Source organism: Colletotrichum scovillei (genome assembly GCF_011075155.1).
Source record: "Colletotrichum scovillei strain TJNH1 chromosome Unknown Contig00011, whole genome shotgun sequence".
Classification (NCBI taxonomy): Eukaryota; Fungi; Ascomycota; class Sordariomycetes; order Glomerellales; family Glomerellaceae; genus Colletotrichum; species Colletotrichum scovillei.
Window position 1 is genome coordinate 2,213,181 of NW_023336269.1, and position 18,844 is coordinate 2,232,024.

At 51.7% G+C, this 18,844-nt stretch overlaps 8 protein-coding genes across 8 annotated transcripts; 5 read left to right on the plus strand and 3 right to left on the minus strand.

Moving 5' to 3' along the window:
* Nucleotides 1-437: 437 nt before the first annotated feature.
* HER10_EVM0012289 (uncharacterized protein) lies at nucleotides 438-1,182 on the plus strand (the record flags this gene model as incomplete). Its single annotated transcript, XM_035481686.1, has 4 exons — nucleotides 438-518; nucleotides 587-773; nucleotides 827-958; nucleotides 1,022-1,182. 4 exons carry the CDS (start codon nucleotides 438-440, stop codon nucleotides 1,180-1,182), a joined length of 561 nt encoding a protein of 186 aa, XP_035327385.1.
* Nucleotides 1,183-2,066: 884 nt separating this feature from the next.
* On the plus strand, nucleotides 2,067-6,254 carry HER10_EVM0006751 (PDZ domain-containing protein). Its single transcript, XM_035476328.1, has 4 exons — nucleotides 2,067-3,023; nucleotides 3,091-3,287; nucleotides 3,346-5,643; nucleotides 5,702-6,254. The coding sequence occupies exons 1-4, from the start codon at nucleotides 2,305-2,307 to the stop codon at nucleotides 5,941-5,943; spliced, it is 3,456 nt and encodes a 1,151-aa protein (XP_035326936.1). The 5' UTR covers nucleotides 2,067-2,304; the 3' UTR covers nucleotides 5,944-6,254.
* Nucleotides 6,255-6,277: 23 nt separating this feature from the next.
* Nucleotides 6,278-8,356, minus strand: HER10_EVM0004551 (uncharacterized protein). The gene is made up of 2 exons (XM_035474192.1): nucleotides 7,098-8,356; nucleotides 6,278-7,029 (listed from the first exon to the last, which is right to left on the minus strand). Exons 1-2 carry the CDS (start codon nucleotides 8,299-8,301, stop codon nucleotides 6,506-6,508), a joined length of 1,728 nt encoding a protein of 575 aa, XP_035326789.1. The 5' UTR covers nucleotides 8,302-8,356; the 3' UTR covers nucleotides 6,278-6,505.
* A 320-nt stretch (nucleotides 8,357-8,676) lies between these two features.
* Nucleotides 8,677-9,876, plus strand: HER10_EVM0007900 (uncharacterized protein; the record flags this gene model as incomplete). The annotated part of the gene is made up of 2 exons (XM_035477440.1): nucleotides 8,677-9,412; nucleotides 9,465-9,876. The coding sequence occupies exons 1-2, from the start codon at nucleotides 8,703-8,705 to the stop codon at nucleotides 9,874-9,876; spliced, it is 1,122 nt and encodes a 373-aa protein (XP_035327020.1). The 5' UTR covers nucleotides 8,677-8,702.
* A 355-nt stretch (nucleotides 9,877-10,231) lies between these two features.
* Nucleotides 10,232-12,111, plus strand: HER10_EVM0006669 (uncharacterized protein; the record flags this gene model as incomplete). The annotated part of the gene is made up of 4 exons (XM_035476249.1): nucleotides 10,232-10,400; nucleotides 10,610-10,770; nucleotides 10,842-11,828; nucleotides 11,963-12,111. The coding sequence occupies exons 1-4, from the start codon at nucleotides 10,300-10,302 to the stop codon at nucleotides 12,109-12,111; spliced, it is 1,398 nt and encodes a 465-aa protein (XP_035326929.1). The 5' UTR covers nucleotides 10,232-10,299.
* An 804-nt stretch (nucleotides 12,112-12,915) lies between these two features.
* On the plus strand, nucleotides 12,916-13,323 carry HER10_EVM0007035 (uncharacterized protein; the record flags this gene model as incomplete). The annotated part of the gene is made up of 1 exon (XM_035476602.1): nucleotides 12,916-13,323. The coding sequence occupies one exon, from the start codon at nucleotides 12,916-12,918 to the stop codon at nucleotides 13,321-13,323; it is 408 nt and encodes a 135-aa protein (XP_035326956.1).
* A 925-nt stretch (nucleotides 13,324-14,248) lies between these two features.
* HER10_EVM0013369 (cytochrome P450) lies at nucleotides 14,249-16,092 on the minus strand (the record flags this gene model as incomplete). Its single annotated transcript, XM_035482730.1, has 2 exons — nucleotides 14,249-14,941; nucleotides 15,001-16,092. The coding sequence occupies 2 exons, from the start codon at nucleotides 16,090-16,092 to the stop codon at nucleotides 14,249-14,251; spliced, it is 1,785 nt and encodes a 594-aa protein (XP_035327471.1).
* Nucleotides 16,093-16,103: 11 nt separating this feature from the next.
* On the minus strand, nucleotides 16,104-18,692 carry HER10_EVM0000103 (uncharacterized protein). The gene is made up of 6 exons (XM_035469898.1): nucleotides 18,105-18,692; nucleotides 17,958-18,040; nucleotides 17,667-17,876; nucleotides 17,472-17,607; nucleotides 17,247-17,414; nucleotides 16,104-17,195 (listed from the first exon to the last, which is right to left on the minus strand). Exons 1-6 carry the CDS (start codon nucleotides 18,105-18,107, stop codon nucleotides 16,806-16,808), a joined length of 990 nt encoding a protein of 329 aa, XP_035326414.1. The 5' UTR covers nucleotides 18,108-18,692; the 3' UTR covers nucleotides 16,104-16,805.
* Nucleotides 18,693-18,844: the final 152 nt, after the last annotated feature.

Here is an 18,844-nt window from a genome sequence, read left to right on the forward strand (position 1 = left end):
CATCCACCTCTCACATAAAACCCGGCTCTTCCACCCTCTCATTCTACCCTTCTCACTTCCTCACCCTCACACTTCTTTTCACACTCACGCTTGTTATCATCGCCTCAACTACACAACGAAGCTGCAAAAGCTTCATCGTCTATCACCGTTTTCACTGCAAGTGAGCAATACACCTTCGCAGCCCGAATATTTTACCTGCCTCACTCAACCCCCTTCCATCATCAACGTCAATCTCAATTTCATTACTACCCTCTCGCACCTTCTTCTATCTCTCGCTACGATTGCTCTTTCCGCCATTGCCTTCGCATCTTACGTCTTTTGTCCTCAAATTCTCATTCTCCTCTCACATCCCCTACATTCCATCAGTACTACATACACGTTGTCTTCAGCGACTGACGAATCAAACTTACAGCAAAGAGGAATATCATCATTCCAACATGGCTGACACCAAGTCCATCAACGGTAGCGAGGCGGCTCCTGCCGCTGGTCGCGTCGGTGCTTGGACCGATGCTGAGCGCGTAAGTCTGGCTTCAGTTCAGTCGCATTTGCATTTCATGATCGGCTTCTCTAACACACAGATATACAGTTCCAGCTTGTTCTCCGCGTGCTTGCGACTGTGCTTCCCGACGGCAAAGGAGTTGACTGGAAGAATGTTAACATGGAGGGCCGCACCCTGAAGGCCCTTCAGGGCCAGTGGACTGCCATCATCGCTCAGATGCGTGAGATCAACACCGGCGAGAACGGCGAGGCCGCAGCCCCGAAGCAGAAGACCCGTAAGTCATCATTATTCTACTCATATATACATTCAAGCTGACTTCTCTCCAAGCCCGCAAGACTGCCGTCAAGAAGAAGGCTGTCGCTGCTGCCGAGGATAGCGAGGAGGCCAACGGCGACCACGAGGGCAGCGAGGAGACCAAGCCGGTCACCCCGAAGAAGCGCGCTGCGGCGACCAACGCTGGTAAATATCACATTCAAAGATATGTTTCCCAATTTTGCATGTAGCTGATCCATTTTTACCTAGATGGCACTCCGAAGAAGCGACGTACCCCTGCTAAGAAGGCGGCCCAGGTCAAGACCGAGGCTGAAGAGGCTCAGGAGACTGAGACTGAGGCCAAGGTTGGAGGACTCGAGACCCAGGTCGAGACCAAGGATGAGAAGGATGGCGAGCAGGAGGTTATCTAATACTTGCTGCCGTCGCTGGATAGCCGTCTCACTCTACATGGCTGCGGTTGGTTTTCATTGGGTTCCGCGCAAGGAATGGACATTACTCTGAAATGGCTTGGAAAGGGGACAGAACGTGCGACCCATTGCTCTTGCGTTCACATACGTCCCTGAGGTAGTTCAGGTCATCAGAGATCAAAAGGAATACTCTTCACTCTCATATCTTGATTCTCTTGCTGAGCCCATTGTCTTGGGCCTCGGGCTCATTCGCTGTCTCTCCATAACCTCTCCTGGGGCCATGCTGTAGTCCGTGAACCAAGCGAGAAAGGACAATCAGCTTGGAGTGAAATGTGGCTGGAAGCCGGTGGCGACAAATGATTGTCCGGATTGGAAGACAATATCAAGCGACTTGGTGGGCGGTGATGAAGCCCCGAAACCTCGCCCGACAATCGATAAACCGGCTCTCCAACGAATCAGGTCGCCGAACATGGACTCCCATTCAAGGTGCATCCCGGCCGGTCATTCGAGCAGGACGTTGTGAGACCTGCATATTCTTGCAGCCTGGAGTTCGGTCGTTGGTGGTGTGCTGCGTGAGAGCATGATCCATTCCGTCCCATCTCGGCCTGCGGGCCAGGCACCACACTCATTGACGTCTGCCGTCAAGAGTGTTAAAGTGAACTTTGCCAGAGTGCTAGACCGCCTTAGCGAACTGTACAGGCCTCAACAGGGACGCTAGTGTCACATTACATCAGCAACCGGGGAATTAGTGGAGAAAATTAGCAGGGATGGACACCCACCCGGGACATGCACCCATTAAGCGGGCTCTTATGCATCTAGCCTGGTGATCTCACCTGGGTGACCCCCATATCGGACAGATCCTGTTTGTTTGCCATCGTCCCGCACCTGAAATTTTTGACGACAAACGACGTTGGCAAGAGGTGTTCGCATTTTCAGCACAACTCTGCTAGATCACCTTTCCCACACTCATAGGGGGATCACATGCGCAGCAGCTTGAGGTTCAGTCACACCCTACTCTGATAGCCAGGACAGCCAATTGCCCGCCCTGCATTTGACAAAGGCATTGTTCATTTTCGTATCCACAGCTGAAGGTTGCCATCCTTTTCTTCCACCTTCTCTCGCTGGATGCGCTCCGTCTTTACTGGAGGCAGAGGGACTTGCTTAAGCCTTGCATCCACCCCGGCAGTACTAGCACGACGACCTTGGACAGCATCCACCACCACCGTCACCGTCACCACCACCACCACCAGAACCTTCACCCTTACCTCCCCCCAGCTTTTTCGACGCCAACTCGAGCTCCTCCCGTTCGCACAACGCGGGTACTCCCGTATAGCTCGAGCCATTTCATCCAGAGACACCGGCTATAAGACAACGCGACGAACCATCGGCGCCCAGACTCGCCGCCCCTTCTCAGCCGCCGTCGAACCTGATCCCTTGTCGGCGCAGCAGCAAAGCGAACTACCCTCTACCCAGACCACAAAGACCGAGACCGCAAACATGAACGGCAACAGCGCATCGCCGCGCTCCAAGCGCAAGGCCCCTACAAGCTCCGAGGGCCTGCGACCCCATAAGCAGCATCGCGCTCTGAACGGCAAGCTGTCTGCCGGCGACAACACACCCGAGGTTGAGCGCGTTGAGGAGCTTGAGGAGGAGAGCGAGTTCGAGGATGCCGCGCGGCTGAACGGCATGTTTCCCATGACACAGGAGCCGGAGGCGTGGCAAAAGACCATTGAGAACGTTGTCAGCAACGTTGTCTCCATTCGCTTCTGCCAGACCTGCTCCTTTGACACGGACGCAGCGTTGACGAGTGAGGCCACTGGCTTCGTGGTGGACGCTCAGAAGGGGTAAGATTCAGAGTTTACGGACGCAAGTCATCATACGGAGGCAGGGGGCTGACGAAGTGGACTACAGATACATCTTGACTAACCGACACGTCGTTGGATCCGGACCGTTCTGGGGTTATGTCGTCTTCGACAACCACGAAGAGGTTGATGCGTACCCCGTCTACCGCGACCCCGTTCACGATTTCGGTATTCTTCGATTCGATCCCAAGGCTGTCAAGTACATGAAGCTGAACGCGCTGGTGCTGCGTCCGGACCTTGCGAAGGGTAGGCAAACACCTTGATGGGTAGTGTTTTGGGAGTGGATCCGCTAACAGCTTGACAGTTGGAGTTGAAATCAGAGTGGTGGGTAACGATGCCGGAGAGAAGCTCAGTATCTTGTCTGGTTTCATCAGTCGTCTAGACCGAAACGCGCCGGAATACGGAGAAGGATACAGCGACTTCAACACCTGCTACTACCAAGCCAATGCTGCCGCCAGTGGTGGTAGTTCTGGCAGTCCGGTTGTGAACGTGGACGGCTTTGCGGTGGCTCTGCAAGCTGGTGGACGATCCGATGGCGCCTCAACAGATTACTTCCTGCCACTGGACCGCCCGTTACGAGCTTTGGAATGCATCCGCCAGGGCAAGCCCGTCACAAGAGGTGACATTCAATGTCAATTCCTCCTCAAGCCTTTCGACGAATGTAGACGCCTCGGCCTTACCCCGGAAACGGAGGCTGCGACTCGTCAGCACTTCCCCAAGGACAACAACATGCTCGTTGCCGAAATCGTCCTTCCCAAGGGACAATCTGACCAGAAGATTGAGGAAGGCGACATCCTGGTGAAGGTGAACGGCGAGCGTGTTGGTCAGTTCATCCGTCTGGATGATCTGCTGGACTCGAACGTTGGCCAGACCATCCATCTCCAAATCCAAAGAGGCGGCGAGGACATTGAGGTCGATGTCGAGGTCGGTGACCTACACAAGATCACCCCTGACCGCTTCGTGTCCGTCGCAGGCGCCAGCTTCCACAGCCTGTCATATCAGCAGGCCCGTCTGTATGGCGTAGCGTGTCAAGGTGTCTTCGTTTGCGAGGCGACTGGCTCTTTCAGATTCGACAACGCAGACAATGGCTGGCTGATTCAAACGGTGGACCACAAGAAGACCCCTGATCTGGAAACCTTCATCGAGGTGATGAAGACGATCCCAGACAAATCCCGCGTGGTCGTAACTTACAAGCACCTGCGTGATCTGCACACTCTAAACACCACAATCATCTACGTCGACCGTCACTGGTCAGCAAAGATGAAGATGGCTGTCCGGAACGATGAGACTGGCCTCTGGGACTTCACTGACCTGGCTGATCCCCTTCCTCCCAAGGCACCTGTTGCTCGCTCCGCCTCTTTCATTCAACTCGAGAATGTGAAGCACACGGCCATTGCCGACCTGGTGCGCAGCTTCGTCCACGTCAACTGCACCATGCCTGTTAAGCTGGACGGCTTCCCTAAGAACAGGAAGTGGGGCATGGGCCTGGTGATTGACGCCGACAAGGGTCTTGTTGTCATCTCAAGAGCAATTGTGCCTTACGATCTGTGCGATGTGACGATCACCATCGCGGACTCGATCATTGTCGAGGGCAAGGTCGTGTTCCTCCATCCCCTTCAGAACTATGCCATTGTGCAATACGACCCGGCGCTGGTCAATGCTCCCGTTCAAAGCGCGAGGTTGAGCACAGACAACATCACCCAAGGAGCTTCCACCAACTTCATGGGATACAACAGGATTGGAAAAATTGTCCATGCCTCCACCACAGTCACCGAGGTCACCGCCGTGGCGATCCCGGCCAACTCTGGTGCACCCAGATACCGTGCCATCAACGTCGATGCCATTACTGTTGACACGAGTCTCAGCAACCAGTGCGGCAGCGGTGTTCTTGTCGCCGACGATGGTACGGTCCAGGCCTTGTGGCTCACTTACTTGGGCGAGCGTTCTCCTTGCAGCAACCGTGATGAGGAGTACCATCTTGGTCTTGCTACGCCTACTCTGTTGCCTGTTGTCTCTCAAATTCAGCAGGGCATCGTTCCCAAGCTGCGCATGCTTTCCGTCGAGTTCAGAGCCATCGCGATGGCGCAAGCTAGAGTGATGGGCGTCTCCGACGAGTGGATCAGCAAGGTCACCGAAGCCAACAAGACACACCACCAGCTCTTCATGGTCAGCAAGCGGACCTTTGAGCGCAGTGAGCAGTCAAGCGCTCTGCTCGAGGGTGACATCCTGCTCACGCTTAACGGCAAGGTCATCACCAAGGTCTCCGAGCTGGACATCATGTACTCTCACGAGGTCCTCGACGCCGTCATCGTCCGCAACTGCGAGGAGATCCACATCAAGGCTCACACCGTCGCCGCCGACGATGTCGAGACCGACCATGCGATCTCCTTCTGTGGCGCCATTCTGCACCGACCTCACCATGCCGTCAGACAGCAGATTAGCAAGCTGCACAGCGAGGTGTACGTGTCAGCTCGCACTCGCGGTTCGCCTTCTTACCAGTACGGCCTCGCGCCCACCAACTTCATCACCCACGTGAACGGCAAGGCGACGCCTGATCTGGAGACCTTCCTCGCTTCCGTCCAGAAGATCCCAGACAACACCTGTAAGTAGCCATCCGGCCCATTCGTTCCTTGTACATCAGCTAATCGTGTTTCTTGCAGACTTCCGACTTAAGGCTGTCACCTTTGACAGCGTGCCTTGGGTCATCACCATGAAGAAGAACGAGCACTACTTCCCGACAACGGAGTGGACCAAGGACCCGTCGGAATCTTGCGGCTGGAGACGGAAGACATATGAGGGCGGTAAAACGTACGATGGCGAGGGTCCCGACGGCGTGCTCGACTCCGTGCTCGCCGTCACGGAGGACGCCGAGATGGTCGACGAGCCCCCTGCACCCTTGTAGAGCAACACGACGACCAGAATCACACTTCATGAATCAAGAAAGACTGTCGTACTAGACGACGACGGCATTGTATCCCACCCAGACTCGACATCACGAGATCCGGGTCATTTTAATGACAAAACACCATTCAAACACACATCATTGGGAAAACTTCTGGACAAGGACAGGACAGGACACGGGCAAAGGGGCTGAGGGATTCAAGGGCATGGGCTAAGGCGAAACGCGAACGCGCACGGCCGTGAGGACAGCATTCTCAACTGGATGTTCTTGTATGTACATGTATAAACAGGGGCTATAGGGAAAGAGGAAGGGTCATGTTTCCGATGGGAATTTTGTCCTCCTCTTTTCCCTTCTAGGCCTTCTTGTATTGCTTCGATTCTCTGTTGAATACCCGTTTGACTTCGTGAAGGAAGTCAGTTCATCATCCGAAAATTGACTTCTCTTTTGAAAGAATTGTGCTGCGTTTCTCAAAGAGCTCGTTCCCCTCACCGACTAGTCCAGGTCCAGGATCAGCTTCAAGACTGCTTGCTCAGATGCCGTATTTATGCTCAGCACCTACCTATCAAAATTTGTCTCCTTTGTTGCTCTCTGGCATATCCTGAGCGTCATGTTCTACCGTGACGACCTTTTGAGCAAAGGTCTCCCCCGAGAAAGCCTCCGTTGATAGCCGCCTGCGCTCAGCTTTCCGCTCAGGGGCAACATCTTCGTCGGCATTCATGAATAGTGAAGGGTCAGGTCTCCATTTCTCCAAGCCAGAAACCAATGGAGGTAACGTTATTGGACTTTCAGACGCAAACGGGTCGAAGTCGGGGGGGGTGAACGAATGGTAGCCGGAATCTATACTTCTTTCATGAATGACCTCGAGTGGAAGTCCTGTAGATGGCCAACACTCGCTGAAATCAGATTTGAAGTCTTCCCGAAGAGCTAGATGGACTGATTCGGCACCAAGACTTCGTTGAATATCTTTAAATGTTTGGTCCAAAGGGATAACGTATGCGTCGCCGAACATGTCTGCTGCTACTGTATGGCCGAAGACATCACGAGAGACTAAACCCACAGTCCATGCACCAGAATCACCTTCTCCCACTACAAGCGTCCATTAGTAAAGGGTAGTTTCGTCTGTCTCGTGTGTCTTCAGATTCAACATGACTGACCTTCGCCCTGATTCAAAGTGAGGATGTACGCCGGTGTGAATGCATTAGATTCTCCTAAAAGAACCCGCGCCGGCTTACATGACAGCAGGCCGGAGCAAGTTCCCGCTTTGTTTCTAATTATCTCAACCTCCTGGTAGGTTTCATCCCCTAGGAACTTTCCAGATTCGGCAGTAAGGTAGTCGTTTATGTATCCCTCTACGCCGTTTACCCGAGTCGTATTTGGGCCGAATGCAAAATCTCCAAAGTCGACTAAAGCCCAATCAAAATCTGGACCTCTCTCTTCGTAATCGTCCTTTGCCAAAATCCTGTATCGAGGCGCCGTCCGGTTTCCAGGAGGCGACTCCTGTGTCACTTCCGTGGGGCTATGTTCGGGGTATTCGAAGATAGGTTTTGTCATGTTTTCGTTATTAAAGACGTGGCCCGCTGTCATTCCGTACAATTCGCCTTGGCCATCCATGTTCACCACCTTGATCATGCCGCCAAACGTAGCGATCTTTCCCTCTGTCAGGGTAGCTTCGAACCTCAGAGAAGATCCACAAAGTGTCGGCTTGTTGTAAAGGAATGAATGACAGAAATCCCCAGGACGACTTTCTATTGACAAGTGAGAGTGCCATAGCTTTGCCAGTAACCGAGGCTCTCGACCCTCGACGATGATGCTGAGCCTCGGCGTCTGTTCGGTTGGTTCGCACAACTCTTGGATTATTTTGGTTTTATCGAAGAAATCATTGACAGTCCCCAACAGCTTTTTGGGACAAAGCACGACAATGTACTCGCCAGCGTTCTCCTCATTCGTCCCGAGTGTCATTGTTCGCAATGCCATTGGTGCAACTCGACCTCCGGTTTTTTTCAAGCTGACTAGTAGTAGCAATGGCTCTATCTTATCGATAACATAATTCAATCGAGCGATCGTTGGCTTGCTGGTTGTGTTCTTGAATCTGAAGAGATTCTGGCCTCCCAACTTGACTGCAATTCCTTTAGGCCTAGATGGTCTGTCGCCTTGGACTCTGTCCTGGGAGTCAGAGATGGGATGGCGACCTGGCGATGAGTATCCCGAATCTCTAGAATCTTGCGAAACGGAGGATGATTCTGCGGTAGAAGTTGTGCGATCTAGAGCCGTTTTCGAGGCTCGTGGCTCCGGGTCCGTTTTCCTGTGACAGCTGATGACTTCATTACGACTGAGGACTGCCAAAGATGCGTCGGCCATGGTGACTGCACTGGGAAGACGATACGAAGGAAATATGCATTAGACCGGCTCAGAACTGGGGCGAAATAGCTTTACATACAAAACCAAGATGCTGAAGCATTGTTGGGCTTCCTTATGCCGCACCTCGAAAACCCCTGTTCCAATCACCACTGCCACGTCAACAGCTCAGCCTCCTGACACTACCTGCTGAATGTGCATGCAGCCACGGCGGCAGAGTCGTGCAGAAGATCCAATGACAACACTCAATCACGCAGCCTGCTCCCAGCGTGCGTGCGCCACAGCTGGCATCGCCTCGCTCCATTCCATCTTGACAAGTTGGTCCCCATTTGAGGTTCTAGTAGAAGACTTGAATTTCCATGTTTTTCACAACTTGTAAAACTCCTTTGGGTTCTTCGCTCACAATGGACGAGTACGAGATCGAAACATTTCCATTGGAGTCTGCCACAACGTCGCAACTACGAAAACTAGGTGAAGCTCTGTGGGGTTGGGAAGTATGTGTTGATAGTTCAGGCCAGCGCTCTGAGCTTGAGATGACAAAATGTAAAGACTATTTCCAGTACTACAGAGAGATCACAGCATCATACGTCTCGGATACTTTCCCGCCGGACGAGGTTCAAGCTTTGCGATCGCATGACGATATGCATGACATTATCGTGTTGATCCACTCCAAACCAGACGTTCAGAGAGCCGAATTGATGGAAGAGTACTTTTTGAAGAGGCAAAAAGACAGGAGTACCGTACCGGAAGACGAGAAGCAGGCCTTCAATCTTGCCATCGAGGCTATCCTGATGATCAGCTGCTCGTGCGAGGGACAGGCTGGTGGCAGCGAGTCTAGTATCTGGAGGAACGATCAGTCTGCGCGGGAGCTGGTCTCAACCGTGTTTCCAGTGAGGTACCATCCTGACCTCAACGAGCCTGACGATACCCTACCCGATATCAAGTCAGCCTTGAAAGCAACAAGGCTCAGGAAAGTCGCTGGGCTGTCATTCCGAGGCACAGATAATCTTCGAAACCACCTTCGGATGGACCCCAAGACTGGGATCGTAGAGCTTTATCACCACACTGCCTTTCTGAAGGAGTGCCTCAAAGCATCAAAGGAATCCATTGCGGAGTAAGGGCTTGAAAGAAAATGGCTATTGAATGCAATCACTGACATATAGTAGGCCTCTCTTACCGCGACAACTAGCCTGGGAGACTCTAGACTCTCTCCAGAATATTCTTTTCCCCCTAGACAAGGAATCGCGAGCTTTCCTACGATCTTTGGTATCGAAAGGCTCCTTCGACCCCGACTGCCTCAGTCTTGGGGACCGGCCATACCTCCGCGACTCAGAGAAAGATATAAAATACCATTACTGGGGTTCACGACTGATGGACCTATACGACGAACTTGAGAACCCAAGACCTCGCAGACCTATCTATATCTGGTTGGAACGGAGGAGTAAAGCTAGACACGTGATGCTAGCGACACTTATTGGAGTGATCATTGCAATTATTCTCGGAATACTGGGACTGGTCGTCGGTATTTTCCAGGCTTGGGTCGCGTATGAAGCGTGGAAACACCCTGTGCAGACGTAGACTACTGTGCTTAGCCCTGTGAAGCAAAAAACATTCCTTTCCATTCCAGAGCTCCCGTGCTTGACGGCAGCCGTAATGATTTCTGCACCTACTTATTGAAGCACGAATTTACGCGCCTCGATGCGAACTACAGATTCTCTGAATGAAGTGAACAATTAATGTTTTTGCAATAGTCCTCTATCGAGTGTTTGAGGAGATCGTCTGCTTCCCAACTTGGTGGTGGGGAAAGCTCTAGCTTGGGTAGGTGGGGTGGCCGAGTTCCCCGCGTTCCCTCCGGTGACCGGCTGGCTTATCAGTGCATATCTCATCTTTTATCACCGTCCTCAGATAGTCTGCTTCAAGAGTTGAAGAAATCCTAGGACCGACCAGTATTCAATATCTTGCACCAGTGGCTTTTTGACTCTCCCCTGGCATAGGCATCAAATGGCGTCGGGTCCAACTTACACGGCAACGTTGCCAGTCAGTAATCCGACAGCTTCGTTTTGGCAGTCTGAACCAGATTCAGTTATAAGCAACCATCAGTCGTAAGTCAAAGAAGCTCATAACCTGATATTACAGACCAGAAATGTATTTCCGAAGCAGAGAGTCATTAAGGTGCTTTCCGTTCTTGTCAAACGTTGGTGTAATCCTGCATCTTACATGATGATAGCGGATATTGCTTGCCGGCTTTCAACTTCCTTTCTTATCGCGAGAGCTAATAGCAGCGGGTAAACTAACGTCTAAGTGCTTCTAGCCATGAACTTCCCACCTCGGCAGATGTAGTCATCATCGGAGCTGGTATTTCTGGTGCCTTTATTGCCCATAGACTGCTCACAGATCAGTCAACCCACAGACCAAAGTCCGTATTGATGCTCGAAGCCCGAGCCGCGGTAAGTGGCGCTACAGGTAGAAATGGTAAGCAAGTTTTCAGTTTCCAAGCCAGTAAATCTTCTTTAAGGCCAATGAGGTTTGACTGTGCGCCGTAGGCGGACACATCAAACCTGATTGCTATCGGGGGTTTACCGCGTACTCCAAGCTACATGGCCCCGAGGTAGCTGTGGCACAATGCGCATTCGAAGCGGTTAACCACCGCGAAACTTTGGCATACATCCGAGAAAATGGCCTCGATGATGAGATAGACCTCGTCGAATATCGGTCCGCGGATGTGTATTTGACGGAAAACACCTGGAAAGCAGGACTCGCATCTTACAATGGCTTCAAGGAAGCAGGCGGCGACGTCTCCGAAATCACAGTTTTGTCTAAAGCTGAAGCCGAAGAAAGACTTCGCATCACGAGCTGCTTTGGCGCCATTACTTTTCCTGCTTCAAGTCTCTGGCCGTATAAGCTGGCCATGGCCATGATACGAAAGTCTCTCGAGGCTGGCCTTCAGCTTGAGACCAACACCCCAGTGCTGAAAGTTTCTCGAGCCGACAATGAGCATGGTATTTGGACTGTCACAACTAATCGCGGTAATATCACTGCCAATAAGGTGATACACGCCACTAATGGGTATGCTTCTCATCTACTACCGGAACTTGATGGGCGCATCATTCCTCTCAAGGGTCACGTTGCGGCCATCGCGCCTCCACCCGCATACGTCGACTTCCCGCTGTCAACTTCTTTTGCTTTCGTATCCGATGAGAACTACGACTATCTTATCCAACGTCCCGGCCTTCAAAAGTACCTGATTTGGGGCGGAGGAGAAGGCGCACATCCGAACGGCCCTGAGGGCGGCTACGGAGACTGCGATGACTCCTTTGCTGTTCCCGAGGTGCTTGACTTCATCAAAGAAGGGCCGTCTCGGACATTCAAGGGCTGGAAAGATGCCATCGAAAGCCCAATTTTAAGAGTTAAAGATCCTGTTCCGTTTGCTTGGAGCGGCATCATGGGGCTCAGTAAGGATCTATTGCCTTTCATAGGAGAACTGCCTGGAAAGCCTGGCCAGTATCTCATTGGCGGCTATCACGGTCACGGTAAGCATCATGCGTCTTTTCAACGTCTTCTACCTCCATGTTTTGATAATCTTGCTGGAGAAATCCGAGCCGCATCTTTCCAGCCGAACGTTCCTTTTTCTACATCCTGTGCTAATGGGAAGGCAACTTTTTAGGAATGGCCCGCGTATTTCTGTCAACAAAAGCCTTCTGCGACCTTTTCCTCGGACAAGCAATTGACCCTCGCGTTCCATTGCCTTACTTTGACCTGGAGTCTAGGCTTAGAGAGCCTGTTGACATGTCCAAAGTGGGGGACATCTTGTAGTTCGCTGATAACAAGTCTCGCAGAACATGCGACTGGGTGTGGGCTGGTCTGATGCATCGCTTTCGCGTTGTGCTCAAGCGGTATGCATCTTTTCTAGGTTGACGTCTGAAATAATAAAAGACGAATTCAATAGCTTGATTGCGGGTGATTAGATGAAACACCGGTGTGGACGTCTGGTGCTGTTTTACCTAGCCAGCGATAGTTTTAAGCTTGAGGGGAACGTCAGAGGATAGAAGAGTAGGGGCTGCAGTTTGAGACGCTGACATATGTCACACCAAAGGAAGTTGAGACGGAACCAATAAGTAGTTTCAACGACCTATAAGTCAGGAGCTTTCCCCAGCAACTTCCATGTTAAGAGTGCCTTTTCTGCCTTGCACAGATGGGCCTGAGTCAGCAGTCACATCATCTTGTCAAACACCGTCTCATTTTCTGTCGATGGAGACTGGAGAGGCTGCCCATCTCAAATTCCAGGATCTCCCCGCCAGGACAACTTTGACATGCCCAAGTTAGAAAAGCCCAAACAGTTTTGCATCACCATCATGGATCATCACACTCAATGCCTGATGGGATTCAACGATCGAAGCTACACATGAGCGCAGCTGCTATAAAAGGCGTCCCGCCAGTAACTCCAACATGTTGTATTGACTCTTGGGAGTATCTCGTCTCACTCTCAGTACATTTCATCTAGTCTTCCAGTTCACTTTCCTCACTACTCAGGCAGTAGTCATCGTCTTGCAACTCTCGTAATCATATTACTTTACCGCTGATCAGCAATCTCCTTTCATCCTTCCATCATCAGCAAAAATGAAGTTCTCTACCGTCGCAGTTCTTTTCTTCAGCAGTGTCGTAGCTGCACTTCCCCAACCGTTGTCTGGCAAGGAAGCCGTCTCAGACCTCCAGGCACGCGTTGCCTCGAACAACCCCGGTGGCGACGTAGACGCCGCTATCCTAGTCGACAGAGACCTTGACGAACTCGTCGCAAGGGATCTCGAAGAAGATGACGATGAAGGCCAAGACATCAGCGCTTTGGACACGAGGGAACCAAAGCAAGGTGGAAACGGAGGCGGCGGTGGCTCAAGCTTGATCGAGCAGCTTCAGAGCACCTTTGACCGCAACAACCCCAACGGAACGCCCGCAGCACCCGGTGACCCGGCTGATCTCAATGGCGACGGTGTTATCAACGTTTTCGAGGCTGGGGCTCAAGCATCCTAGTTGTCGCTGATAAAAAGGAGATAGAGATAAGGTGCTGAGGGAGAGGGGGATACATACTTCACCTTAATCAGATCATTTTGGTACAATACAACGTCAATTTCTTAGTGAAGCACCTGTATATGTTGTGTATAATACGACTGTTTGCGGAATCGTCTCTGGGTAGGAAAGACTAATTTGCATTGTGCTAGGAGGCAAATTTACCTTACATGTGTGTACTGCAGTCATACATGTGGGTGATGTAAGCAACTAAACGTGATATATTTGCCAGGGGCCAAACGGGAAGGAAGCCTGTCACCTGAACTTCCTTCCTTCCTTCCGCAGCATCAATCACATCCAGGTAGGCAAGAACAGCAGGGCGTATGCCTTATATTCAGGTTGAATTCACTCATTCGTCAACCAAGCCCCCTTGATCCGCGTGATCGAGCGGTACAACGCTTTAGTCCGTTGGTATACGAACTTGGTATGAAATCTCGAGAAGTCTGCAAAGATGGAGGGTTTCGTAGGTGTAGCCTGTTTGATTCACGGACTGAGAACCCGAGCTTTTGTTTTTCCTTTTTCACTTTTTGATACCTTCCACTGTATTAACAGGCCAATTGACCTATTAGCAAACACAATGTCCTGCTCAAGGCTCTAACTTCTTTCCACCAACGGGGGTCTTGAAATTTATGAGGCGCAACACTCTCAGGCTATCACGGAAATCGAGATGTGCTACGAGTCATCTTCTCTTATATTGAATACATACATATGGAGACTGCATCGAATAGTGCTTTATTTGGTAGAACCTGCATGCCTCTATCCCGATTCTGATCGCCTGAACTCAATCTAAATGCACCTTTACCACTTGAAATAAGGAGGAAATCACCATACCCAAACAGAGAAACCATGTTTCAAACTACATCGCACGTACAAATTCCTCGTCCTCGGCTCAATGAAGCGCCTGCAAGCGCACATAGCAGTCCTTGGGCTTGTACGTGAAGCCCTCCTTGGGAGCGTAGCCAGCCAGCTCCTTGGGACAAGGAAGCAGCTGGAAGTTCCATACAATCATTGTGACGATAATGCGCATCTCGAGGTATGCCAGACGTCGTCCATAGCAGCCTCTGGTACCGAAGCCAAACGCAAGCTGGGGCCCGGCCTGCTGGTCGAACTCGGGCGAGGAATCGTTGGCATCGACCAGCCAGCGCTCTGGCTTGAAGTGAGTGATATCTGCGTCGTCCCAAGCTCTGGCCTTTGCGTTCTGGCTACTCTTGCTGCGCCGCGACTCGTCGACCGGGATTGAGGGCTTCAGGATGCTCTGTCCGCGAGCGGGCGAGAGGATGATGGTGCCCTTGGGAATGCGATGACCGAAGAGTTCCGCGTCGCAGATAGTCTCACGATCTAGGAGAACAGCGGCACTACCGTGACGAATAATCTCCTCTACCATAGCGTCCAGATATGGGACCTTGGTTCCAGTGATTTCCTTGATTGACGGGTTCCGGTTTTCGGCAACGGCGTCGGGGAATGCGGACTTGAGGACTTCGCGGAGCTTAGACTGAGAGTCGGTGTTGTCTCCCAAGAGTTTGACACCCCAGCCCAAGGTAGTACTGGTAGTGTCGTGCCCGGCTATCATGAGTCCGTAGATCTAAGAATGTGTGAGATGAGAGACGACCAATGGTCACGGGGTGAAAACTTTATACTTACCTCGTCCATCATCATAGAAGAGAAAAAGTCTGGTTTCCTGCCATCATTATCGGCGAGCTTCTTTTCTCTTGATACCATGAGTTCAACGGCGGAAGAATGCTCCTTGGACTCCTTGGAGTTCTGCGTTCTGTCCAGGGCCTTGCTGATCTCCTCGCGGAGGAAAGCGTTTTTAATCTGGATCGCTCGGCGCACTGCGGGTTGCCTTTCTACGCTGAGTTTCCACTTGAGTCTAGGAACAGGTGATCCTTGAAGCTGCTCAATTGCATCCGCTACATCAAGCGATGCCCTAAGGCTCTCGTCGATCTCAGCAGTGGGAAAGTGCAGAGGCTGCTCGCCGCCAGCAGACGCTGATCCTCGGAGCCGGCGAATGTCATCGGCACCCAAGCCTTTCACAAGGTCGACGGTAGGACGGATAGCACTTTTGGCACCGGCTCCAAAGGAAAAGGCTGTCGTCGCATCAAGAATGGAGTAGTAGATGTCGGAGTCGGCCTGGAAGGGGCGGCCCTCTGCAATGCGTGCCTTGTCGTTCCAGAGCTGGATGAGCTGCTGGATGCCAGAGTAGAGGATGGGCGCGGCGTTCTCGTTCAGGAATTGGGGAGACATGAGGTCCTGAAGGAGTCTTCGGTGGTGCTTCCACTCGCTGTTCGTCTTCATGATGATGTGGTGATTAGGCACAGCCCCTGAGATCATGTCACCCACGATGCTCGCTCTGTCGAACTCCTTGCCCCGTCGCAAAAGCACATCTTGGGCCTCTCTGAAATCAGAGAGAATGAGCATTGGTTTTCCGAAAGGGCGGATGAAAATTTGGAAAAGGGGCGAGTTGTGCTTTGCCGCTTGTTCGTGAAGCCATATCTGGAACGCGCCCGTTCGGGCTATGCCCTCTTGCAGTGAAGCAACGTCCCCTAGTATGCTCTTCGCTGAAGCCTCGTTGTAAGGGATGCCAGGAATCGGTTTTGGGAGAGCTTGTCTGTAGAGAAAAAAAAGCAGCAAGCCCACTGCTAAGAAGAGAATGGCAGGGGTTGGTGAGAGGATGGCAAACTCCGTCGGTGTCTCCTCACCGAGGGACCGACTCGGTAGTACTGTACCCAACATCTCAGTGACACGGGCTGACGTTGTTGGAAGGTTGTGACTGGATAATTAATCTCCGAGACTGGATTGTTAAGGTTTGGGACTAGACTGATTATCCCTCCCTGAAGCCGTTGGCTGCATCATGTCTCTTATATCATTGAGGTTTGGAACGCAAGATACAAAACTGCAAGAATTGAGAGTCAATTCTCCGTTGCTATTCGGGCAATAAAGTGCAACTGAACGGGGCTCCATGAAGTCCCAAGAACGCATCGTTCCACGAGGGTATTCCAACGACATGATGCTCAAAATGCTGTCGTTCATTCTTGTCCGGAGGCTGATGTCACTTGTGGCGATCACCGCCGACTCAGAATCCCGAGCCGTGAAGCCCTGCGGGCCAAGACGGCGGGCTCGAGCACGGCGCATCACCTCCGCCAACGGTCGCGAGGCCAAGTGCTTCGCCATAACAACGTCTTGGCACATTACGAAAACTGTACCTCGAGAACCCACAGCCATGCGGCTGACATATGACGTACGAATGGTGGTTAAGTCAATCAGATAATCCGTTTGGTTGCCTTGAGCGGGCCGTGGCGATCCTTATGCACCTAACAACGCGCCAAGACAGGATGTGATTCCTACGCTCGGCACTCAATAAACTCAAAACTGGAGATGTTACAAGTTTCGTCCAACAAAGTGCGGTTCGGAAGAAAAAGCCTCGAGGATACTCGATCGTCCATTTCCTATCGAGGTCGGAGCAGTTCCCGCAGTGCCCTCCCGTAGTCATTGCCATTCGGAAGTCTCTGGATCGTGTGGATGTGATACTTGGCGGGCTCTTTGTTGGTCAGGAAGACCCCCGAGTGGTGGTCAAACTCAAAGAGTGCCACCGGACTCTGAATACGGTAATAGAAAGGGTCATCTTCTCCGAACCCGCCAATCCAACAGAAATGCGTTTCGGTGAGGTGCTTTAGTATCTGCTTCAAACGGTGACGGAGTGGCTCAGCAGGCCATAAGGCCAAGAACTCATGCACAATAGCCATGATGAGTATTTGCTGCTCTTCGGACATGTCGGTGACAACAATGCCTTCGTAAGGAATCACGCGGTTGTCTTGGAAGGCTCCAGCCATGTGTCTCTATAAATATCTGTTGGCCAAGGATCCGCAGACGGGAGTACAACATCTTACCTGGTCGGCTGGGTTCCACCGACCTTCTGGCATTGCAGGATCTTTCATTGTAGGGTATATTTGAGCTTTCTGTTGCAGCATCGGAGGTAAAGACTGCATCAGCTGTAGGCCTAGCTGGCCCTCGTTGGCGCACAGCGTGAGACCCTTGTCGAGACCTTCATCAATGATCTTCCGCACTGTCAGCTTTGTCAATGACCTGGGTTAAACAGATGACGAAGAACCTACGTTTGGCTCAGCGCCGATAAAGACTGGTCCTATCACCATTTGCTGGCAAGCGATGAAAACGTTCAAGCATAGATGATGGCCAAACAACATATAACCCCAGGGCTCTGTTTCTGAGGGCTCGCCGAATAACGTGAAACTGAATGCAAGCATCATCTTTAGTCAGGTGGACCAGAAAGAAGGTACCGGGATTCTCACGAATAGCTGTGTTCGTTCAAGATGGCTTCTTTTCCACAAATTTCCCCCAAGAACTTGTTCACTTTCATGGCCCCTCGGACCTTGGCAAAGCCACTCGGGCTCAGAGATTGCTCCAAAAGACCTATGATGGTCTCTGTTTTCGTTTTCTCGAGGTCCTCGAGGCGTACACCGCATTTATGCAACACAAACTCTGGATTACTCCATCTTCTGCTGCTCGGACGAAGGTACCTCATCAATACTGTGATCTCGTCTCGTTCCTATTGGTTCCTATTGTCTGGAAAAGTGACGTACCATGTATCCGAATCCAAGTCGTGGACTGTGTCTGCTTTTTCGGACGGACTGAGTGAGTCTAGCACTCTGCGAGCCGCGTCAACCTGTTTGGAGTCAACACATGTCGACAAAACGTAGGGTCAGCTGGAGCTGATCGTTCGTGTCTACCATCTGTTTCGTTGGAGCGCCTTCGTCTCGAATGTGATACAGGCCTTCCCTCCTTTTCCCATCGTTTGTGACGCCGTAGAATGGGACATCGAGTTTCTTTCTCCAGTCTTCCCGGATAGTCTCTAGATGTGGACTTTTCAGGATAGCCTCTGAGTACTTATGAGGATCACTGACGTCTATCCCCTCGAACCGCGACCAGTCTGCTCGTTGTTAGCTGTACACCACTTGTTGCAAAGGAGAACAAGGTAATGAAGCTAAGCTCTACTTGATAAGTACTTTCCTTTTGGCGGAACATAACGCCTATAGTCATGTGCGGGTGTCTTTGCTGATTTTTCCATTTCGCGAGTCGGCCACCTATAGGTGCATGTGCTATGGCGAATAGTTGCAGAGGCCGGCCGGAATCGGTTGCGATTTCACTGGAGTTCCTTCAAACATATATTTGACATTCGCCACAAACGTTTCCCCGCAGTTGGTCATAAAGCCCCTGCTTCTACAATGTGCGGGCCCGGGGTTCTCAGTGAAGAGCCGACCTCGGAATCTCGGAAGCGGACTTTGGGATCGACGATGAAGACGCCGCCAAGCTTTGTGTGATTTCTGGCAGTCCAGCCTCTGGGGGAAGAAGCGTACTTGTATCCACCTCCTTTTCATTGTAGGAACGCGGCCATGTGGCATGATGGAGAGTTTGCGCTGATATTAGCCTAATAGCGCATATGGCTAGCAGAAATACTGCTGAAATAGAC

Excerpts from the sequence above, each read along its gene's own strand:
- HER10_EVM0006751 (XM_035476328.1), top strand. The coding sequence starts at position 2,305 with ATGCGCTCCGTCTTTACTGGAGGCAGAGGGACTTGCTTAAGCCTTGCA. Across the intron at positions 3,024-3,090 it reads GTGGTGGACGCTCAGAAGGG|ATACATCTTGACTAACCGAC; the intron begins GTAAGATTCAGA and ends AGTGGACTACAG. Across the intron at positions 5,644-5,701 it reads GAAGATCCCAGACAACACCT|ACTTCCGACTTAAGGCTGTC; the intron begins GTAAGTAGCCAT and ends TGTTTCTTGCAG.
- HER10_EVM0004551 (XM_035474192.1), bottom strand. The coding sequence starts at position 8,301 with ATGGCCGACGCATCTTTGGCAGTCCTCAGTCGTAATGAAGTCATCAGC. Across the intron at positions 7,030-7,097 it reads CACTTTGAATCAGGGCGAAG|TGGGAGAAGGTGATTCTGGT; the intron begins GTCAGTCATGTT and ends GGACGCTTGTAG.
- HER10_EVM0000103 (XM_035469898.1), bottom strand. Across the intron at positions 17,608-17,666 it reads TTGAACGAACACAGCTATTC|TTTCACGTTATTCGGCGAGC; the intron begins GTGAGAATCCCG and ends GCTTGCATTCAG. Across the intron at positions 17,415-17,471 it reads TTATCGGCGCTGAGCCAAAC|ATCATTGATGAAGGTCTCGA; the intron begins GTAGGTTCTTCG and ends ACAGTGCGGAAG.